The 24243-nt window shown below is 42.7% G+C and overlaps 1 protein-coding gene across 2 annotated transcripts; it reads left to right on the top strand.

Annotated features, from left to right (window-relative positions):
* Positions 1-181: 181 nt before the first annotated feature.
* LOC110516655 (DNA repair protein XRCC1) lies at positions 182-23741 on the top strand. Of its 2 annotated transcripts, none has more exons than XM_036973703.1 (17): positions 182-574; positions 913-1005; positions 5066-5173; positions 5302-5460; positions 8714-8791; positions 9271-9394; positions 9586-9698; positions 10431-10599; positions 10772-11027; positions 11589-11705; positions 18078-18150; positions 18307-18415; positions 19942-19978; positions 21068-21204; positions 21498-21588; positions 21842-21917; positions 22663-23741. In XM_036973703.1, the coding sequence occupies exons 1-17, from the start codon at positions 524-526 to the stop codon at positions 22768-22770; spliced, it is 1899 nt and encodes a 632-aa protein (XP_036829598.1). In that variant the 5' UTR covers positions 182-523; the 3' UTR covers positions 22771-23741. The 2 variants fall into 2 exon arrangements, with proteins under 2 accessions (XP_036829598.1, XP_021450709.2); XM_021595034.2 differs by having other exon boundaries at positions 19939-19978.
* The last annotated feature ends 502 nt before the right edge of the window (positions 23742-24243 follow it).

Genomic DNA, 24243 nt, shown 5'->3' with positions numbered 1-24243 from the left:
ATGATCGGCGCATGTGACAAATACAATATTTTTTCCCTATTTCCCTTTTTTGTGAACAATATGTATATCTATTTTCGAACTGTGAACAGCAGCAACACGCAACAAAGCGTCTAGTCGACCGGAAAACCACACGAAGAACAAAAAGTAGAAGAAGACGAAAAGCGTCAACTGATTTGATTGGCTAAATAAAATATCAACCGGAAGTTACATTGGAGGTTGTGAATTGAGAGGGATTTGGTGAAATTCAGTGGTCACGGTTCAATCTTCAAATACATTCCGGGTGTTTCTGTCCGCCTTCACATGATAATAAAATTCACAGGGAAGTAAAATACAATATATTAAATACAGAAATGTTAAACAGTGTACTTCTATGGAGCATTAGAGGTGTTTTGTTTGCTATAAACTAGCCATGAACGTGTTCCATTGTTTGCTAACTAGCTGAAAGCGTAGAGCTGTTCATTAGCTGAAAAAAACACAAATAATGCGGCATTACTTTTTTGACAAGTCAAGTGACTAGCGCAAAATGCCGGAGATAAAACTCATGCACATCGTGTCTTGCAGCACTGAAGACAATGTAAGTTTTCCAACTACTATCTAGACTAATTAACTAGTACAGTATTCGTTAACCCGCTTGCTACCTTCCAAACATGTTAGCTAGCTAGGTTTGCTTGCTGTCTGATTGAGGCATAATGTCAACTGTCTGGCCCTTTATATATACAGTCTGCACATTGCTTTTTTTCAGTACTGTATAGTATTCGAAGTAGCTAGCTAGCTACACTTCCCAGTCATTTTTGTTGTTGTCAAAAATGTATCTTCTTGAATTTAAACAGTAACTCCTGTTTCCAGTGGTAACAACACCAGATGGCAATTGCAGTTCATGGGGTCCTAACTATTCTTGTTGTTTCCTTGCAGACTCACAAGGCTGACAACCTGCTGAGCTCGGACACATATAGAAAATGGAAAGCAGCAAAGGCAGGGGAGAAACAAACCTCAGTCATTATACAGGTAATAGGCTACTTCTGCACTCTTTTTATGGGATTGTCTAACAATTGACTGACTCCAATTCACACAGTGAATTTGAGGGTGTTAAAATGTGTTGTGTGTGTTATATCTTAGTGTTGATTCTAGTGGGGTTAACACCAGTTGGATTTAAATTGACGCAACCTGCAGTGAATAAATGAAGTGTATTTGAATCGCAGTGGAATCAACACCGCTTGTCGTTACTCGACGGAGTTAATTTCCGTTAATTCTATCGGTGAAAAATACTTGGGAGTGGCCCATTTATATTCCCAGCATGCTTTGTTACATGTTGATTTTTGGAATAGTTTGTTTTAATATATACTGTATGTTTCTGCATACACATTAATTAATTGATCTAAGACAAATAACATACATTTTCCTAAATTATTCCAATCTGTAAGTGGTTGGACTTATTACACCCGTACTGAGATGGTTGTTCCTGTTTAGATGTTTGAGGTAGTCTTGTTTGACGAGTTCTTCACCATAGCAGTCGTTCTGAATGCAGATTGTAGATAATCAATTGTTGAATATCTTCCCTATTAGGGGTGTAAAAGTTCATATTTTTTAACGAAATTGGCATCTTCAACCTTAAGGAAACACTCCCTAACTGAATAACTACCACTAACAGGTCCCGATCGTCGTCATCATAAAGGGAAAATAACAGTTTAATAAATTCCCGACGCAACAATGCTGTAACGTTAGTAGGAGGGAAAAAAGCAGAGCAGCAGCTCAAATGTGAGTGACAAGGGGAGCAGGAAGGGGAGAGAGATTGCGACCAAGTCAACGTGTGCTGGTAGACTACTTATTGCTTGTTATTTATCATCTCATCTGATTACACCAGGGCTCTTCAACCCCAGTTGGAGAGCTATCCTCCTGTAGGTTTTTGCTCCAACCCCATTTTTAACGAACCTGATTCGGCTTATCAACCAGATAATTATTATCATCAGGTTCTCTAGATTATAGTTGGAGCGAAAGCCTACAGGACAGTAGCTCTCCAAGAACAGGTTTGGAGAGCCCTGGATTACATAGTGCCTGTATTGACTGCATCAAACCAAGAGACGCAAGATAGCCAGATGGCTAGCTAATGTTAGCTAAGCTAATTGAAACTACTTAACTTTAACTATACAGTTTCTCCTCTTCTTAATCTTACAGTAACAACTCCATTCAGATTATTAAGTAGCAGTTTACCTGTTGGCTCTTGGTGTTGTAGTCTGTCCTTCTCATTTAGCTTCTTGTTCTGTCATTTTAATTCCATCTTCCATTGATTAGGCTCGATATCTACTAAAAAAATAAAAAAATAATTTAACCTTTATTTAACTAGGCAAATCAGTTAACACATTTTTATTTACAATGACTGCCTACACTGGCCAAACCCGGACGACGCTGGGCCAATTGTGCGCCGCCCTATGGGACTCCCAATCACGTCCGGCTGTGATACAGCGTGGATTCGAACCAGGGTGTCTGTAGCGACGCCTCAAGCACTGAGATGCACTGCCTTAGACCGCTGCGCCACTCGGGAGCCCAGTGGCTAAAATCAAATCAAATCAAATTTTATTTGTCACATACACATGGTTAGCGAGTGTAGTGAAATGCTTGTGCTTCTAGTTCCGACAATGCAGTAATAACCAACAAGTAATCTAACTAACAATTCCAAAACTACTGTCTTATACACAGTGTAAGGGGATAAAGAATATGTACATAAAGATATATGGATGAGTGATGGTACAGAGCAGCATAGGCAAGATACAGTAGATGGTATCGAGTACAGTATATACATATGAGATGAGTATGTAAACAAAGTGGCATAGTTAAAGTGGCCAGTGATACATGTATTACATAAGGATGCAGTAGATGATATAGAGTACAGTATATACGTATACATATGAGATGAATAATGTAGGGTATGTAAACATTATATTAGGTAGCATTGTTTAAAGTGGCTAGTGATATATTTTACATAATTTCCCATCAATTCCCATTATTAAAGTGGCTGGAGTTGAGTCAGTGTGTTGGCAGCAGCCACTCAATGTTAGTGGTGGCTGTTTAACAGTCTGATGGCCTTGAGATAGAAGCTGTTTTTCAGTCTCTCGGTCCCAGCTTTGATGCACCTGTACTGACCTCGCCTTCTGGATGATAGCGGGGTGAACAGGCAGTGGCTCGGGTGGTTGTTGTCCTTGATGATCTTTATGGCCTTCCTGTAACATCGGGTGGTGTAGGTGTCCTGGAGGGCAGGTAGTTTGCCCCCGGTGATGCGTTGTGCAGACCTCACTACCCTCTGGAGAGCCTTACGGTTGTGGGCGGAGCAGTTGCCGTACCAGGCGGTGATACAGCCCGCCAGGATGCTCTCGATTGTGCATCTGTAGAAGTTTGTGAGTGCTTTTGGTGACAAGCCAAATTTCTTCAGCCTCCTGAGGTTGAAGAGGCGCTGCTGCGCCTTCTTCACGATGCTGTCTGTGTGAGTGGACCAATTCAGTTTGTCTGTGATGTGTATGCCGAGGAACTTAAAACTTACTACCCTCTCCACTATTGTTCCATCGATGTGGATAGGGGGGTGTTCCCTCTGCTGTTTCCTGAAGTCCACAATCATCTCCTTAGTTTTGTTGACGTTGAGTGTGAGGTTATTTTCCTGACACCACACTCCGAGGGCCCTCACCTCCTCCCTGTAGGCCGTCTCGTCGTTGTTGGTAATCAAGCCTACCACTCTTGTGTCGTCCGCAAACTTGATGATTGAGTTGGAGGCGTGCGTGGCCACGCAGTTGTGGGTGAACAGGGAGTACAGGAGAGGGCTCAGAACGCACCCTTGTGGGGCCCCAGTGTTGAGGATCAGCGGGGTGGAGATGTTGTTGCCTACCCTCACCACCTGGGGGCGGCCCGTCAGGAAGTCCAGTACCCAGTTGCACAGGGCGGGGTCGAGACCCAGGGTCTCGAGCTTGTGATGAGCTTGTAGGGTACTATGGTGTTGAATGCCGAGCTAATAACTTGCCACATGGAGGTTCTAGCTCTGACTTTAGCCTAGTGCCGGTTTGATGACTTGTGATTGGATGACAAAAACGAGCTACATGTGCCACGTGAAAAGGAAAAGCAGCAGCGTGTGAAGCGCCATGTAGACCATCTGCATTGTGAATTCACGTGGAATTGGATGCATTTTTCTTATAGTTTTAATGGAAACCGATAAATGTCTGTTAACTGACAAGAAAACATTTCCAATTGTCACATCCCTACTCCCTAAAGCTTGATTCCAACAGGAATGACAAATTACTTCACACCCCTGCATATATAGCCCATGAGCCATGTTTTTCAGACCACAATGTTGGGGGGTGGAACTAGGCCATAACTAAAGGCCTTATGGAATCTATAATGTATGGTCATAAAGGGTTTATAAAAAAGATACGGAATGGAGCTAAGCACACACAACATTCTAGAGGAAAACCTGGTTCATTCTGCTTTCCACCAGACACAGGGAGATTCATTCACTTTTCAGCAGGTTAATAACCTCAAACACAAGACCAAATCTACACTGGAGTTGCTTACCAAGAAGACTGTGAATGTTCCTGAGTGGCCGAGTTACAGCTACTTGCAAATCTATGGCAAGACCTGAAAAATAGTTGTCTAGCAATGATCAACAACCAATTTGACAGAGCTTGAAGAAAACATTATTTAAATTTTTTTGCACAATCCAGGTGTGGAAAGCTCACCCAGAAAGACTCACAGCTGTAATCGCTGCCAAAGGTGCTTCTACAAAGTATTGTGTCAGGGGTGTGAATACTTATAAATGAGATTTCTGTATTTAATTTTCAATACATTTGCAAACATTTCTAAAAACATGTTTTCACTTTGTCATTATGGGGTATTGTGTGTAGATGGATGTGGGGAAAAAATCTATGTAATCCATTTTGAATTCGGGCAGTAACACAATAAAATGTGGAATAAGTCAAGGGGTATGAACTTTTCTTAAGGCACTGTATGTATTGTGACATTGCATTGCCCTGTTTGTTTTTTCCTAGTTTGTACTAAATAACCCATGCTCTTTCCCCCATCGTTTCAGTTTGAGAAAGAAGAGCAGGTGTACAGCATAGACATAGGAAATGAAGGGTCTGCTTTTATTGAGGTGCTGGTGGGACACTCAACCTCTGTCAAAGACCAGGACTATGAGGTATGCCACCCCCTTACTGTATATTGCAGTACCTGTTTACCTCGCTGATATCTACCACACTGAATGCACTACCATTAGGTATAGTGTGCTGCTTAATTCCTAAGAGAACCTCTCACTGTCTCTCCCAGGTTCTGCTGGCCACGTCGTCCTTCATGTCCCCCACGGAGAGCCGTAACAGCACCAACACCAACCGTGTGCGCTTCTTTGGCCCTACCCAGCTGGTGAAGGCTCAGGCCCAGGAGAAGTGGGACCGCGTGAAGATTGTGTGTAGCCAGCCGTACAACAAGGTGAGCTGCACACCACTAAGAGAGAACTTTAGTGGACAGAGAGCTTTGGGTGTGTATATGATGCCACCTAAGTCATTGTAAACCAGGGTCATATTCATTAGGCAGCAAAAGGACTGAAACAGGGTGGGACTAACTACACTTGTCCAATAAGAAACGTCCATTTTCGTTTTCCATTGCGAAACATTTTGCTACGTTGTGCCCTAATCAATACAACCCTGGCGATGCGGTATTAGTCAAGTTATTTGAAAAATGGCATCTCTTACATTCAGTGTCTCAGCTAGGGTTTTGACGGTCTTGGAATTTGAGGTTACAGTAATTGGCCAGGCCAATGTACATGGTCGAGGACATAATGAGGAGGGGGGTGGTCTGCTTCTCAATAAAACCTGTTTAAAACACGCTGTTAAACTTTGTTATTATCATGGCATATCATTATTATTATTATTAGGTTATTACTTATTAGTGGAGTCAAAATAAAGCTGTATGTCTGCCTTGTCCTTTTCTGTTGGTTTTTCCTGCATATAAAAACATTCTATTCAGATCCTATTTCGACACACAAAATCATTGCAACGGATTCCAATGGGTTTTCTACCACTTTCCCCCGAAATAGTCGCATAACGTCACAATCCGTGCTGCTGTCATTCGATGGCATTGGCATATGACCTTCAAAGAGAGTACACTAATGAGAGAAATGATGTACCCTAAACTTCTGAAAATAGGCCTTTTACAAGATTAAATCATGACAGGAGCGTTTGATTTTTTATTAAGGAGATGGAGTCCAGACAGGCTACTTTAGGAAACTTTCTGAATGGACATATAGGCCTATAGAGCCCCCACAGTGGAGGTGTCCATACAACCTTGTGGTCAAATAGGGAAATTGTTCCAATTGTTTTTCCACCATTCATTTTTCCCATAGGGTTTTTTAGAAACACTTAAAATAAGGGCTGTGTTTCGTGAAGGCTTACCCTGGGGTGACGTTTTGATAACCATGTAAATCTCTCTTGGACAATGTGACTTTTAGCAATATATTCACCTCTATTTACTCTAATTTAAAAGTAGACATCATGCAAAACTACAAATCCCTGCAAGCTCCTGTATGTCATCTCTAGCTGACACCTTTGCTAACAGTTGTGTAATTTTAAAACTTGCACAAGACAGTTCACAGAATTGACAACTTTTTAAGAAATGTAGCCAATTTATTCATTGCTACATTTAGCTAACATTAGATAGTTAATCCAGATATTCTTACCTTTGCCTCAATTCGTCAGTCTCGTCCAGGTCATCATGGCATTTGTAGTTCTTTATGATAGCCACATTAGCAGCTAATTAGCATTTCATTTTGGGGTGGGGAAATACCGGCAAATATATTGATAAGTCACCTTGTCCTAAAGAGCTTTACACGTTTCTCAGAACATTAAGCCAAGGTAAGTCTACACAAAACACTTATTTGAAGTGTTTCTAAAATTAATGGTGGAAAAACGATAACTTTCATGGGTATTTTGACTCATTCTGTGGTACTCTATTAAGAGAATAAACTAAAACACACACACACAAACACAACCTGCACCCGTCAATCAAAACCACCAGCGTATGTCAGACACAAGCAAATATTTCTCCTTTCCTTAAAACGTATTTAAAAAACCTATGCCTACCTTAAGCTTTCTGATAGTAGGCTATAATGAAGTAAAGTATGAAGGGGACAGCTATGATATAGTATGAAGATTAAATTGACAATCTTTAAAATAGAAACAAATACACGCAACAGCCTATTTATCTGCGACTCTGATTATCGAGGGGGAGAGTGTTAAAAAATATTGTTCAAATATTGCGAGCGACTATAATTTGAGTGGATGTAAAAAAAATAAAATAAAAATAAAAACTGACTTTGTTGACTTCCTACTGTGTGAGGTGAAGGACATTTTTGTTTACTGAGAAGCCCAGCTGGGCACTTTCCTACATTTGACATTTACAAGAAGCAGGACAAGTACACTATATAGATACTTTTGTATGTGGAGACACCTTCAAATTAGTGGAATCAGCTATTTCAGCCACACCTGTTGCTGGCGGGTGTATAAAATTGAGCACACAGCCATGCAATCTCCATAGACAAACATTGGCAAAGGGCCTTACTGAAGAGCTCAGTGACTTTCAATGTGGCACCGTCATAGGATGCCACCTTTCCAACAAGTGTGTTTGTCAAATTTCTGCCCTGCCAGAGCTGCTCCGGGTGACTAAGTGCTGTTATTGTGAAGTGTAAACGTCCAGGAGCAACAACGACTAGAGCTGCATATCAGCCAGGACTGGGCCTGACCAGCGTAGATAAGTCTTTAAATTAAGAAAAGATTCCGAATCAAATTATACCATGCCAGATTGGAGAGGATTGGCGCATTTTCCATTCGACACATTAGTGTATTATAGGCCTCAGAGCCAGAACAACATTGTCGACTCCTGTTGCATAATTAATGAATAGTCAGACACATCCAACCTTTTTTTAAATAACAATGTATTTATTTATTAGCAAGCAATGAAAACATCCATTTTATGAAAGAAAGTCCACACATCAATGATTTTTTTTGCCATAGCCTATAGCACTCTCCACCCCCGTGCATCTAGAGATTAGCTGCTCAAACATCAAAGGAAAGTTGGAAAGAGGAGATGGAGAACATTTTGTAGACACTGTTAGCAAAACATTTGCTTATAATCATTAGTAAAAGTTTCCGCTATTCGGTAAAGTTTATCTCCAGAAAATAAAGTTAATAAAACATTTTAAAATCCTCAAATAAATGTTGGCCTATTTTTAAATTGTTTGGACGGTTATTTTAATGACAGTCTTCATCCATAACCGTCAGTTTTAATGACAGTCTTCATCCATAACCGTCAGTTTTAATGACAGTCTTCATACATAACCGTCAGTTTTAATGACAGTCTTCATCCATCACCGTCAGTTTTAATGACAGTCTTCATCCATAACCGTCAGTTTTAATGACAGTCTTCATCCATAACCGTCAGTTTTAATGACAGTCTTCATCCATAACCGTCAGTTTTAATGACAGTCTTCATCCATAACCGTCAGTTTTAATGACAGTCTTCATCCATAACCGTCAGTTTTAATGACAGTCTTCATCCATAACCGTCAGCCTCACGGTTATTCAGTTACTGTCACAGCCCTAGTCTCAGCACAGTTCCTATTGTTCACCCTTATGAAAATGATTCCGATTGGAATGACATGACGACAAATGGCATTTTCCACCCTCAGAGCATAGCATACGGGGTGGCCTTCGTGAAGTTCCATTCACCATCAGAAAAAAGTGATCTACCAACCACACCAACACCGGTAAGAGAAGCTCAGCCGTCATCTTTAACCTTCTACATAACCCACTCTCCACTGAGACTGACTCAATAGACTCATTCACTATAAAACTATATCATAAAATCAAAATGCTTGCAGAGTTTAACTCAAGTTGAATTACATGTTTTCTGACCATTAAAGTGATCTTACATATAAGTCCAAATGCAACCATCTGTTGCACATATCCTGTAATATGCTCCAACGGGCACTGTTTTATTAGTTGGTGCTTGTCTTCCCCAATCATTTGGGATTGGCATATAGCTGGATCCACACAACAGATGGGCTAGGCTGTGGACTCATCTAGAGAGTAGACAACTTTTTTGCAAAACTTCCTTTGATTTGAGTGAACTAACTTGAATTCATACCATCAAAAATGATGTTTATGTACAATGTCCTGTGCTTTCCTAACATGACTGACTTGATCAGACTCTCTCCCAACACTAACGTCTCTTGCCCCATGACAGAAGTTGACGAAACTTGGCCAGTTTCGGGTGAAGGATGAGGCCCCCTCGGCTTGCCCTAGTCTTCAGCCAGGCAGCCTCTTCTTCAACAGAGAGAGCACCTCCAAAGGCAGCCCAGCGCTCAAGGGTACTACTCCTGTACTCAAGCTAAAGGCCTAGTTACAGCTGATTTCACATTGCAGGTTTATTAGTGCGCATTGATGTGGTGTGATTGAGTGCGTGAGCGAAAAGCACCATAAGGTCTGCTGGTGGGGTGAGAAATGTGAAACAATATTTCCCAACTTCTCTCACAATCTCATCACCTCTTCTCCCCCACAGTTTCGCCACAGACTGAGAAGCTCAGCTATGCATCTGCCGCCCTGCAGTCTGGGTCTGGGTCTGGGTCTGGCCACTCCTCAGCCCCACCGTCTTCCAGCTCTCCCCCACCACAGGTAAGGACCAAGGCTTGGTATGTCCCCCAAACGGCACCGTAATCCCTATATAGTGCACTAGTTTTGATCAGAGCCCATAGTGATGCATCATTGGCTTCTCTAAGACCAGAACTGATGGTGAATCATTCATTAAGTCCTTCCAGGCTAGTGTGAACTGACGTGAAACTCCAGGCTATGATACTATGATACTATATGTCCCAAATGGCACCTTATTATATTCCTATATAGTGCACTAGTTTTGACAAGCGCCTTATGGGCCTTGGTCAAAGGTAGTAGGGAATAGGGTGCCATTTGAGAGGCAGACCATATTGATTACTTTAAAAAGAGGTACAAGGTGATTGTTCGGTAGACTGCACCCTCATAGCTAATGTAGTATAGATTTAATGTAAACATTGTAAATCATCAATAATGAAAAGAGATGACACAGTATGGAGGTATATGTTTTGCTTGTGGCACATTTTTTTTTCAGAGGCTCAGAGAGAGATCATTCTTTCAAGCAAGAGGCGATGTTACTCACTTATAAATGCATTTGCATAAGTGTAAACATAATTAGGACCTGCATTTGTTTGCTTGTTTGTTTTTCTCTGCTCATTTTTGTCGATTATCCCACTTCTAGAAATGATAAGCAGTTTCAGCAGTTTTTGAAAAGCAGCTTTGCTCTTTGAGGACACATTTCTGTCATGGTTTTACCATAAGGCCAAATTGCTTTATCCATCCTCTCCTATTTCCTAGGCACCAGTGAAGAGGAAGTTTGAGTTCAGTAAAGAGCGCCGGTCTGCTCTAGCTCCGCCCCCCTCAAAGAAACCCAGCCCTATGGGCTCCCCTGAACTGGGCACTACCACCCCGAAACCCAAGGTGAAACCCAGCACAGCCAGTACTCCCAGCCCCAGCACTGACAAAGGTAAAGACACCCTGCAAGTCAGTCAGTCAGCCAGCCACTCACTGACTCACTCTACACCTTTTTCACCTATGCTTGTGTGAATAAAGTAAGTTTAATAAATCAATGCAAATACCCTTATAGAATATATAACGATTTCCCACTCTCCTCACCTCTGTCATACTTTTCACCCCAGCCTCCCCTGCGCAGAATACCCCAGACACTAAGAAGAAGGAGAGCCTGCCCAAACCAGAAGCCAAGTCCAGACCCAAACCCTCCAAAGCCCAGTCCAGCTCCTCTGATGCCCCTGTTCCCATCAACAAGATCATGGAGGGGGTGGTGTTTGTGCTGAGCGGCTTCCAGAACCCCTTCCGGGGGGACCTGAGGGACAAGGCCCTGGCCATGGGGGCCAAGTACCACTCTGACTGGACCCCTGACGCCACACACCTCATGTGAGTGGAAGAGATGGAGGGTGCTGGAACTGGGAGGTTGTAGTTTGGGAAGTACTCCTTAGTTGAGTTCTCATTGTAATCTGAATACATATTGGTCAATTAAAGATGCATGAAAATGGTAATAGAGTGAGGTTAGAACATATTGGAAACAGGTCAACAAGAATTTTGTGGAATACAACCAACAATGGGGCTAGTATTATTGTGGTAGAAATATTTTTAGGAGTAATATTATCAAGTATAGTCTCCATATCATATACATCCAAGATTAGTGTAACTACAGGAGTATTACAATAACAGCATGGAAAGCAAAGCAGACCATGTGACCCACATTGGCCTAATCACGCTCTCCCGTAGTAGCAGTGGGCTGTCCCTGGCTTCCGTCCAGTGCCTGCATCCCATAGGGCAACCTATTTATTGTACTATACAGGGAATAGGGTGCCATATTTGGATGTAGCCACGGTCCCTTTGGACTGTGGTCGAAAGTAGTGTACGATATAGGGAATAGAGTGCCATCTGGGATGCTGCTGTGCTAACCAAGGGTTTATCATCTGCTTCATCCAGCTGTGCCTTCTCCAACACCCCCAAGTACAGCCAGGTGAAGTCAGCAGGGGGCGTCATCGTCCGGAAGGAGTGGGTGCTGGACTGTCACAAGAGGAAGCAGAAGATCTCCTTCAAACAGTAAGGGGAGGGAGGGGGAGACGGAGGGAGGCAGAACGAGGGGGAGGGAGGCAGGCAGAGAGGGGGGAGGATGGTCAACTCAGCAAAAATAGAAACGTCCTCACTGTCAAATGTTAAGTTCGCTGGGAAAAAAAAGTGTAAATATTTGTATGAACATAGCAAGGTTCAACAACTGAGACATAAACTGAACAAGTTTCACAGACATGTGACTAACAGAAATGGAATAATGTGTCTCTGAACAAAGTGGGGGTCAAAATCAAAAGTAACACTCAGTATCTGGTACCAGCTGCATTAAGTACTGAGGTACATCTCCTCATGGACTGCACCCAATTTGCCAGTTCTTGCTGTGAGATGTTACCCCACCCTTCCACCAAGGCACCTGCAAGTTCCCAGACATTTCTGGGGGGAATGGCCCTAGCCCTCACCCTCCGATCTAACAGGTCGCAGACGTGCTCAATGGGATTGAGATCCGCGCTTTGTCTGGCCATGGCTGACATTCCTGTCTTGCAGGAAATCACGCACAGAACAAGCAGTATGGCTCGTGGCATTGTCATGCTGGAGGGTCATATCAGGATGAGCCTGCAGGAAGGGTACCACATGAGGGAGGAGGATGTCTTCCCTGTAACGCACAGTGTTTAGATTGCCTGCAATGACAACAAGCTCAGTCCGATGATGTTTTGACACACCGCCCCAGACCATGACGGACCTGCTACCTCCAAATCGATCCCGCTCCAGAGTACAGGCCTCGGTGTAACGCTCATTCCTTCATCGATAAACGCGAAGTCAGACCATCATCCCTGGTGAAAGAAAACCGCGACTCGTCAGTGAAGAGCACTTTGCCAGTTCTGTCTGGTCCAGCGATGGTGGGTTTGTGCCCATAGGCGACGTTGTTGCCGGTGATGTCTGGTGAGGGCCTGCCTTTACAACAGGCCTGCAAGCCCTCAGTCCAGCCTCTCTCAGCCTATTGCGACAGTCTGAGCACTGATGAAGGGATTGTGCGTTCCTGGTGTAACTCGGGGCAGTTGTTGTTGCCATCCTGTACCTGTCCCGCAGGTGTGATGTTTGGATGTACCGATCCTGTGCAGGTGTTGTTACACTTGGTCTGCCACTATGAGGACGATCATCTGTCTGTCCTGTCTCCCTGAAGTGCTGTCTTTGGCGTCTCACAGTACAGAAATTGCAATGTATTGCCCTGGCCACATCTGCAGTCCTCATGCCTCCTTGCAGCATGCTTAAGGCACGTTCACGCAGATGAGCAGGGACCCTGGGCATCTTTCTTTTGGTGTTTTTCAGAGTCAATAGAAAGGCCTCTTTAGTGTCCTAAGTTTTCATAACTGACCTTAATTGCCTACCGTCTGTAAGCTGTTAGTGTCTTAATGACCGTTCCACAGCTGCATGTTCATTAATTGTTTATGGTTCATTGAACAAGCATGGGAAACGGTGTTTAAACCCTTTACAATGATCTGTGATGTTATTTGGATTTTTATGAATTCTCTTTGAAAGACAGGGTCCTGAAAAAGGGATGTTTTCTTTTTTTGCTGTGTTTATAAAAACTGAAAGAGAAGATAGACTGTGGTGTTGAAAAGTCTGCTTCAAATAAATGAGTTCTTTGACCCATTCTCTATCAGAAAGCAGCCATTATAACAGTCTTTGAATTCAGCGAATTAAGTGAAGTTGTCAGTTAATGGTGTTTATAAAAACACCTATTGCCAAGGCTTTACCTGTACCTATGCAGCTCACTGAAGAGTGTTACCTTGAAGAGTTGAAGCCTGCTGTGATGGAATCAGTCTAACTTCCACTAATGATTCTTGTCACTACAAGCGGGCTCAATGAAGATCTCTCTTCAGTCTAAACTATGTGTATTGATTCTCGAGTTAGTCAAAGCAAGGCCTCAGATAATATGAAAAGGGTATTTGAGGGTTTCTTACCGCACCGCTCTTCAAAGTGAAAATGTCTTTCACATAAGGTCTTCACTTCTTGTCTGTCGCCTGAGGTGAAATCACGGCTTCCACGGGTAGTTACCAGACCTGGTTTCAAATACTATTTGTATTTCAGTAAGACCTCATTTCAAATACATTTCAAACAAAGTATTTTGACAAAAAAAAATTAAATACAAGTTGAATTTTGGAATGTATTGAAAATACGTTTGAAATGTATTGACATGCATTTATAACTACTTATATTTAAAGTAGTTGTTTTGGACTGTGTATTTCAAATTACTGAAATACACAGAAAAGTGTATTTTCAAATACTTACACAACAAAAATATAAGCGCAGCTGCAACAATTTCTAAGATTTTACTGAGTTACAGTTCATATATGGAAATCAGTCCATTTAAATAAATTAGGTCCTAATCTATGGATTTCACCACTGACAGGGGTGCAGCCATGGGTGTGCCTGGGAGGACATAGGCCCACCCACTTGGGAGCCAGGCCCAGCCAATCAGAATGATTTTTTTCCTAAGAAGGGTTCATTAAAGATATAAATACTCCTCAGCACCCCCCTCAGGCGATCTCGCAGGTGAAGAAGCCAGATGCCAACGTCCTGCGCTAGCGTGGTTGTGACAACTGCACATTTTAGTGGCCTTTTATTGTCCCCAGCACAAGGTGCACCTGTGCATTGATCATGCTGTTTAATCAGCTTCTTAATATACCACACCTGCCAGGTGGATGGATTACCTTGGCAACTGAGAAAGGCTCACTAACAGGGATGTAAACAAATTTGTGCACAAAATTTGAGAGGGAAAAGCTTTTTGTGGGTCTGAACATTTTTGGGGATCTTTTATTTCAGCTCATGAAACATGGGACCAACACTTCACATGTTGCGTTTATATTTTTGTTCAGTGTAAATATGCATGTATTTGAACCCAGGTCTGGTACTTTCTAGGCTAGGTCAGGTCCCAGTGAATGCTGCCTGCTTCAGTCACCTCCACCATATTTTTCTACACTGTTCCCTACTCCTGTACAATGCGCTAATTTTCTTTAGTCTGACAGTATTGACATCATGTCTCTTTAATTGACCCTCATAAATGAATATCGGCTCATCTAATTCGAAAGAGGTTTGCCGAATTGATCAAGTACTGTTGTAAGTGGGTGTTGCGGAAATAAGTCCAATTAACACTGTTGAGCTATTAACACGCTAATTGTGTGTATTTTTCTCTGCGTTAGCATCAGAATTCTACATTGGGACGCGCACACACACTACCACCATTATTTGGCTGTGTTTACTGACCACCTCTGCTGGAGACTGCTTGCCATCTCTCTCTACCACTCTCCTTTTTGTATAGAGAATCCCTCATGCCTTCCACTCGTCTGTCCTCGTTCCTCATACATCCAAGCCATCTCGTCTCCATTGTGCAGCTCTTGTTTGGAGTGCGGAGCTCTGATGATTTATTTCTTATTTAAAAGCTGCATCTGCTATGGATAATTAAAGGGTCCACTTCCTTTTGAAGTAGACTAGTGCTCGTACACACACACACACACACACGGGATGTAGACACATGCATACTCAAACACAGAGACAGTCGTTACACGCTCATACACAAACACACAGCCCAACTCTAACCAGAAAAACACTGTTATGCATCTAAATGTTCTGTGCCTTTTGTCCTTACGAGAACACTTCAAAATGAAAGGAGGGAACAGAAAAGAGGAGAGGTGCACACGCTAGCACACTTCCCTCAAGTGGCATCAAGATAAACCGGCAACAAAATGGAATGAATGGGGAATAAATAAGAAAACTTTGCGTTAGTGTAGATTATTGAAGGGTCCGTCCGTCGGTAACATCTGAAGTGCCTCGGAAACCTTTTTAGATTCCCTTTTAGCAATCACAGACCTAGGCTATGTCCCAAATTTCACTCTATTCCCTAAATATTTTTTTTTCTTTACCATTATTACCTTAGATAACAAATTGTGATGAAAACTAGTGTTGTGCATATAACCATTTTCTTCCGGTAAAGCCCTTGACCTTTTCATAATTGGAATTTTCGGATGAAAGGAAAAATTTAACTGATAAAATACAACTTTATTCCTCCCCTCAGATTGTGCATAATTTCCCACAGGAGGCCTTTTGGTAGGCCATCATTTTAAATGAGAAGTTAAATAAAGTTTAAATAAAAAAACATTACAAAAATTATGATCGTATTGACCATGAATGGATCCCAGTGCTGTCGTCACGGTTACGTCACCAGTAGAGGTGAATTTGAATACAATAGCCAATTGAATACAGTGGCTAGCTATTCAACATCACAATGTTAGTCCACTATATTTTTGCTACTTTTATTATTTGATATTTCGTCGGCCCTTGGCTCATCATTTACCTGAATCAACAATCAGATATATTGATCAATCTGATTTTATTGTAGAAGTAATTCATCAAAAAGGCACATTAACATATTAAATGTGCTCACGGTCATACAGTAAATGTTTTGATCTGCTTTGATTCTTTTTTTGGCCCTGACATCGAGACTAATTCTTTTCCCACTCAATTCAGATTAAATACTTAGCCTTCCGGAGACCTCTGAGTGCAGAGGTAAACAAATCACTCTTGCGCACTGCTCTCCATAGAGGGAGGATAAGTTTTCCTTAAGGACCTACCCTCTGGTAAAGCTTTGAGAATTCTATTCCTTAACTCAATTCAATACATTTCCTTAGGTAATTCGCCACACTGCATATGAAGTGAAGTGTCCTAAGAGGATTGAGAAGCTCAGAGTCTCAGACCCCGTCTCTGTAAGCTAAGCATATAGCCAGTCGTGTGTGTGTGTGTGTGTGTGTGTGTGCACATGCTACACAACGTTAGGAAACCCTCTACTCCTTCATTTTCCAATCTAAACAGTGCTGTAGGATATGAGGAATCAAAGCACAGAATAGAGCGGTAACCGTGTGAGTAGTGATGACCCTTGATAGCCGTATTTCCGTCTTAGCGGTCGTCTTGGTGACTTGAGGGGCTGGAGAGTGTGTGTTTGTGTAAAAGGTAATGCATCTTTGATTGAGAATGATGTGTGTGTGTGAGAGGGTTAGCAACGCCGCTGTCAAGGCTGAGGCTCCATTTCATCTGGGTGCCACAGCCACACGCTGTTCCCCGCCGCCCCTCCCTCTTTCCTCATCCAGACTTATTGTTTTATTCCGTAATGTATTCGCTTCAAGGACGGCCTAATCTAATGCGATTTAAGCCACTTACATTTTTCATAGTGCACATTAGCGGTTTAGTCGTGCCTGAGTGGACCAGGTTAAGGGCTTTCCCTTAAGGGCACTGCCACCACACTGACACCACACTGGCACCACACTGACACCACACTGGCACCACACTGCCACGCTGGCTCGTCATAGGACCCTCTGTCCCTTTCTGTGGGGTGGCTCAGAGGGGACTGGCACCCCTTGATAGGTGTCGTAAAAACCTATTTACTGGTGTGAATGGCTTGGTTCCACTTCAAAAAGGGCATTTGTCTTGTCTGCACATGACTTTGATACTGCAGTAGACAGTATGTCATGTTCTATTGGTGGTACGGAGGTAGAGGTTGAGAATAGATATAGGCCCAGTAAATAACGTGATGTCAAATCCATATACTTTGTTTAGTTTGACTGCCTTATGAATTCCTCACGGAACTTAGCTCTTCAGATTCCAGGTAGTGCATAAATGTGTTTCCACCCTGTCTGCGTAGTAGCACTTTAACATTTGCAAAACAACATGTACAATTCCATTTACAATAGTGTATAAAATATATATTTACTTTGGAGCTGGAGAAATAAACCGACCACAGCGATCACTTATCCCAGGCATTTTGCGGATATCGTTCATTACAGTAAGTAGCCTATGCTAAGGAAATGTGAAGTTTGAAATGAAATACGTTTTGTTAATATGGGTGATTGTTAATGGGACACGCGATGCACATTGTTAAACTTGTCAATCTATTTATCGGTATTGCATCAGTTCATTTATTTTGTCCATATCACCCAGTTCAATTTACATACTGCAAATACATAATTGTGGGGGACAGAACCACCTCCAAGTGTCAAACAAATCCACTTAACAGGAAGAGGGAATTATGTGGATGCATTGACTGTGCTGTCCATGGTGCTGTTTTCTGGTACTGTGTGTGTGTGACCTGTCTCTGGCTAACCTTTTGTGTCTGTCTGGAACATGAAGTACTTTTCTGCACCCTTCAAATGTTGTTCTTCCAACATTTGAACCTTTGCGTAAAATTCCAGCCAGTGTGATCGTTCCTTTGCTGCCCATCTAATGGGAATCTTCTTGTTTACCCAATCAGATGTTTTCAACACTTATTGTTTTGCTTCTTTTCCCCTCACCCCTTTTTTGTATTTCTGTATTTTAAACAATCTTTCTCTTCTTCCCGCATTTCTCTCTTTCTGCCAGGTACCTGATGGACGGAGCGGAGTCCAGCTCGGAGGGGAGCGACGATGAGAGTGAGGAGGAAAAAGAGAGGAGGGTATGGGATTCTTAAACCATTCCATGACCTAGCAGTATGCCGTGACATGATTGCCTAAGAACAAAAACACTGCTTCAAATAATTGTAATGGTTCTGATTTACATGATTGTATTTGTCCTATTCCCACCCCCATACTGCCCTCTCCCTCGTTGGCAGACTCCACAAAAGAGGAGAAAAGAAGAACGGCAACCCACTCCCAGAAAGACCCCCATCAAGAAAGAGGAGGAGGATCTGTATGGTGTTTCCACAGACGCAGATGAACCAGGTTTCCATTTTACACACCTCCATTAGAGCTGGGATGACAAACCTCAAATGACCGTGATTTTGCTGCACAACGTTCCTGCAGATGGTTCTAAAACCATTTGGTCAACAGAAATAGCCTATGCATTATCTTGATTCCCGTTATAAAACTATCTGCCTGTCCCTGTTTCACGGTCGGCTGCTGACTCTCACTCCCTCTTCCCACTGTGCGCATGGTGGAGGGAGAGATGCATTCTGAGAAGCACAAGCATATGACCGTTGCTCAAAACGCTAATGCAGGAAAAATACAGTTCAAAGGAGCTACTGTTCTATACTGAACAAAAATATTAACACAACATGAAACAATTTCATTGAGTTAGTTCATATGAGGAAATCAGTCGATTTTAAATGAATTCATTAGGCCCTAGTCTATGGATTTCACCATGCCTTTAAAAAAAAAAGTTTATCCTAAACATTGAGGCTGTAGTCAAACCAATCAGGATCACTTCAGATTTTCAGTGCAGCACTGCTTTTTAAACAAACAGAACAGATACTAATTTAAGTGGCAGACATTATTCTCACCACTTATTTATAAACTTGAGTACATCATTGCTGCCAGTTTTCTCATGAGCTAATGGTGCTCTCATGAGCTAATGATAGCAGCTGAATCACGTGTATCAGAAAGGAAGGACCCTGACACGGCGTTGGAAAGGGAGGAGAAAGGAACATACACTCTCTGGCCGTACTCGTTTCCAGAGACTTGTTTCGTCACCTTTTCTTGCCAGAGCCGTTATTGCCGTAAATGTTTTTCTTCGACCGTGTAGTGAATGGAATCGCTCAATCGCCTTAATACATGTTGCTCAAGTGGCTAGCCGAGGAAGAAAGAAAGACCACTAAAGACTGAAGAGGATGGGAATGAAAGACGGTGAAATGGACAGAGGAAGTTGGGATCTGACTGCTTTAATGACTTGCATGGAGGGACGGACGGATTGACAACACCGCCGTAAAAAGGACATGCAGAGAGGGATGCGTGTGGAGAGGACAAGGGGAGCGAAAGAACGGAAAGAAGCACTTGCGTAGAGCAATCGCTGCCGAGAGACTTGTGTATGATTCTAATTGCTATGGTAATGCAAGGCCACGAGTAAGTGGTCCGGGCGCATTAGTGAGACGAGAACGTCTTTACTAACCCATCACGTACCTCAAAACATGAAAGAGGGAAGAAGAATGAATTGCGACTGGGTGCATCTCAATAGTCTAGAAGTAGCTTATTTTCCTTGTCTCCATCTGCACTGATTGGAAAATACATATTAAGAATATTAAGGAAACCTAGCCTTTAACTAGGGCCTAAATACAAGGCCTTTTTTATTTTGGAAGAGCAAAGCTTAGCGGTATGGGTAAAGCACTTACAAACGTTTCTACAGCATAGTATAGACTAATATGACCCGATGTAGGTTAGTTAGGTAAGCTGTAGGTTGCTAAGATGGTATGCTTCTGATGTAGGTTATGTTCTTCTGATGTAATAATATGTTATTCTCCTGTATCCCACAGAAGATGAGACTGGCATGGACACGGGGGATGAGCTGAAGAGGTAACTAACACCATCAAATGAACATGAGTGGGATATTATTCAGATTTGACTGTAGCGGGTGTCGAAGCCATTCCTACTGCGGTTCCTCTGGGTTGACAGTGCCTCTGGTCTCAGATCTCTGTGCTATCAGAGTTGCCCAGTGACCGTAGGAGTTGCCCAGTGACCGTAGGAGTTGCCCAGTGACCGTAGGAGTTGCCCAGTGACCGTAGGAGTTGCCCAGTGACCGTAGGAGTTGCCCAGTGACATTTAGGAGTTGCCCAGATAGCACAAAGGTCTGGGACCAAGATAACTTGATCCTCATGTTGGCGGGAGTAGGTAGGTTGGAGAGAGATTTTTTATTTATTTTAGACCCTTTTTCTCCCCAATTTCGTGGTATCCAATTGTTAGTAGTTACTGTCTTGTCTCATCGCTGCAACTCCCGTACGGACTCGGGAGGGGCGAAGGTCGAGAGCCATGCGTCCTCTGAAACACGACCCAACCAAGCCGCACTGCTTCTTAACACAGCACACATCCAACCCGGAAGCCAGCCGCACCAATGTGTCGGAGGAAACACCCGTACACCTAGCGACCTGGTCAGCGTGCAATGTGCCCGGCCCGCCACAGGAGTCTCTAGTGCGTGATGAGACAAGGATATCCCTGCCGGCCAAACCCTCCCGAACGACGCTGACCCAATTGTGCGCTGCCCCATGGGCCTCCCGGTCGCGACAGAGCCTGGGCTCGAACCCAGAGTCTTCGGTGGCACAGCTAGTACTGCGATGCAGCCCGGGAGGCCCTCCCCACCCGGGAGGCCCAGATTGTTCTCATTTTGATTCATCATTTGATTCATTAGTTATTTTTGTTGTAGAGCATCAATACAAGTCTAAAACTGAAATGGTCTTGCATCAAATATTCCCCTCGAGCTCTTTCAGTAATCTGAAGAGAGCCTGGGTGTTTGTTTTGTATGTGGGCAGAAATGTGTGGTTCTGTCGAATTTGTTGTGCAGCATCAATGAACAGGTGTGGTGTCTTCATTCAAGGACACCAGCAGAGCATCAGTCAGTAGTTTCATAACCCCCCTTTCATAAACAACTTTTCTCTCTCTCGTCGGCAGGGTGGAGAGCGAGAATCGGCAGAAGAAAGGAGAGAAGGAGAGAAAAGGAGTGGAGGAGGAGGACCCTTTTGGAGGGTCGACTGACGAGAACACTGACGCTGAGGCCGATGAGGACGAGCCCATCCCTGAGCTACCAGGTCTGTCTCTGTTTGTCTGTCTGACCTTGTTTGCCTCTCTCTGTACAGTCTGTGCTGGCTGGCTGTATGTGTCAGTTTGTTCTTGCTCATTGTTCATGTTATTCTAAATCAAAAAAGTACTTTTCTGTCAGCCACACTGGTTTTTCACAACGCTCACAAACGTCAAGTTGTCAAATTGCAGACAATTTCTTCTCTTTTTTTCCCATCAGTGATGAACAATGATGATTACTGTAATGCTATGCAGGGAGTCTTGCTCTCATGCTGATCTTTCATTTTCTTACTACCCTTTTTAGATTTCCTAACTGGAAAGCGATTTTTCCTTTACGGCAAGTTCCCCAACAATGACAGACGCCTACTCCTGCGTTACATCATCGCCTTCAACGGGTAGGGAGAGGAAAGACTCCAGAATAAGAGTAGGGCAGATTTTCCTGTAACAGTAGTACTTTACTAGTACTTTTAGAGGTAATACAAGTGATCAGCGGATGAGGGCTTGTGTGTCATTGTACCTTTTCTAAAACAGTGTTTGGATCTCAGACGAGACAGGTAGCTTTGGCACTCTCTTCAACCTCTTCAACCTCAACCCCTCCCCATATCTATCTTTCTTTGTCCCCCCCCCCCCCCCCCCCCCCCTCTTCAGGGCGGTGGAGGACTACATGAGTGAGAAGGTCCAGTTTGTTGTCACCAGCGAGGGATGGCACGACTCCTTTGAAGACGTGAGTGTGACCTCCCTTTTGTTTCCTCGAAAGACCTCTTGATGTTACGCATACACACAGACGCACACAAATATAAGAGTGATACACGAGAAGGCAAGCGCACACTCACACCACAAACATGATTGTGTAACACACACACACTTATAAAGGTGTCTTTGTAAAAAAAAAGTGTAATGACTCCAGGGAGTTAGAATGCTCGTCATCTATGTAAAGTGATCAATACATAATCTGCTCCCAAAAAGAGACAGAAATGCATCATGATATTTTCCTCATTGAAAGTCTTGAATGAAATAACTTTGACACTCTAGCTACCACATGACTATCTTAAGTGAAATAATTAGTACATTTTTCCTGGATAAGGTTTATTTATATTTTTTTTAAAGATCAGATTCTAGGACATGGAAAATATTTTTTTTTTTACCTACACCGGGGCCATTTGTTGTACATCGCTGATGTTTGATCTGATATTGGACGTGTGTGGTTAGTTGCCTTTTGATGTAGGTCTGTTACACGGACATCTGTATTCCACGCAAGCTCATTTGCAATGGAAAGTGCCTCTGCCAAGTCACTAGCTATTGAAATATATATGTTGTTGAACTATTTGCTGTCCCCTTTTAAATATTGGCTGGCGAACCCTCATGCCCTCAAAGGGTTCAGTCTCTACCCCTTTATAATTAAACAGTTTCCCACCTCCTGATATATTTTCCCCTCTCTCTCTCCCACTCTCGCTTTCTCTCTGCCACAGGCGCTGATGGAGAATGGTAATTTAAGCTTTGTCAAACCCACATGGATTTTTGCCATCAACGATCGACAGAAGACGCTGCCATATCAGCCCTACACTGTTGTCCCTTGAGACTTGCATTTGCCAACGTGCTCACACACACAAACACACACACAACAGTATTGTACCTGTCCAAAGGGTAGGAGAGGTGTACATTGAAGCCATAGACATTAGCTCTTCTCAGATCCCTAGGTAAATGAAACCAAGCAACGTGCCATTTTGGTACAAACTTTACTTGAGACCATCCAGAGAGATGGATGAAATGGTTTCCCTACCAGAGATGGCATATCTTCAAAGACTTATCAGCACCGGTGCACAAGAATAACTCTCCTATCTGTCTCGCTTTCAGGGCTTTTTATAACAACATATCTCTGCTTCACCTCCACTACCTCAGGGTCCATGTCGAAACTCCAGTTATCATGTCCTGAAAAGCCACTGGCTTTGATAGAGGGGAGTGTATGAGTGTTAGGAGCAACATAAAGAGACCTAGGTGTAGCCGGAATGGCACCCTATTCTCTATAAAGAGCCCTATGGGCCCTTGTCAAAAGTAGTGCACTACATAGGGAATAGGGTGCCGTTTACAGGCGTAAAGGTGTTTGTTAGTTATTTAAGGTCACTGACAATCGAGGCCAATGACCACGAAATATGAATAGAAAAGAAGGCCTTTGTCCTTGTTGCTATGTAGGAATATGAAATAGGCTTCAAGGATTGGTTGGTATTCCTCTCATCTTACTATTTTATTTTTCAGCAAGTCCGCTTTGGGCAAATGCATGGGATTGTAGTGTAATTTGTAGCATGTAGAATTACGTGTACTTTTGTTTTATTCATGTTGTATGCTTTTTGAATTGTAAACAGAAACTATTGTGTGAGGATCCAATAAGTCCTGTTTTTGCTTGTTTGTTTTTTGTAAGTATGTGATATGTGTTCACATCATCCTTATTTTTCCTGTCTGGATTCGACTTGTTTATTACAGCATCTTAGCTTTGCTTTCAGATTCTTCCCCCCCAAAATAAATATTTGATTAATTAAAATAATGGATTTTTTAATTAATTGTACACCCTCTAATTTGAATGGACCCCATCCTTCTTTCCTCTATTCATGCTGTTTCCATCCCTCCATTCTCTATCATCTCGCACCCCTCCCCCCCCTCTAATTCAGTTCTACCCATGTTTCCCTCCCCTGGGCGTCTGGCTCCTCTGCTCTCCAGTCAAGGGCATTAGGGTAATGGAAGAAGAGCCAGGGAGGAGAGGAGAGAAATTAAGATAAAATGTTTGAATTCTCTGCCATGATTATTTTGAAGGGAAATCATTTTCAGACTTCATTTGTTGTTGTTGTTGAAATATCAGTGGTGTGAGACGAATGCATACAGTTTTAAACATTCATTACCTGACCAGACACAACATACTCAACATTGTTAAAGTTGAAATGCCTTCTTTTTTTTACAAGCCTTTTAGGAGTTTATACTTAATTCCATTTGGAGCACCAGATAGATTCATAGACGTTTCAAAGCTTTTCTTCATTGTATGGTCTCATATCCCTCATATT

Source organism: Oncorhynchus mykiss, chromosome 3 (assembly GCF_013265735.2).
Source record: "Oncorhynchus mykiss isolate Arlee chromosome 3, USDA_OmykA_1.1, whole genome shotgun sequence".
Lineage (NCBI taxonomy): Eukaryota > Metazoa > Chordata > Actinopteri > Salmoniformes > Salmonidae > Oncorhynchus > Oncorhynchus mykiss.
Note: the sequence above shows the minus strand (reverse complement) of the source record. Positions and strands in the feature narration are given on the sequence as shown.

Bases quoted from the DNA above. Each gene is read 5' to 3' on its own strand.
- LOC110516655 (XM_021595034.2), top strand. From the start codon at position 524: ATGCCGGAGATAAAACTCATGCACATCGTGTCTTGCAGCACTGAAGAC. The intron at 1,006-5,065 runs GTAATAGGCTAC...CCATCGTTTCAG, and splicing joins AAACCTCAGTCATTATACAG to TTTGAGAAAGAAGAGCAGGT. The intron at 18,151-18,306 runs GTATGGGATTCT...CCTCGTTGGCAG, and splicing joins AGGAGGAAAAAGAGAGGAGG to ACTCCACAAAAGAGGAGAAA.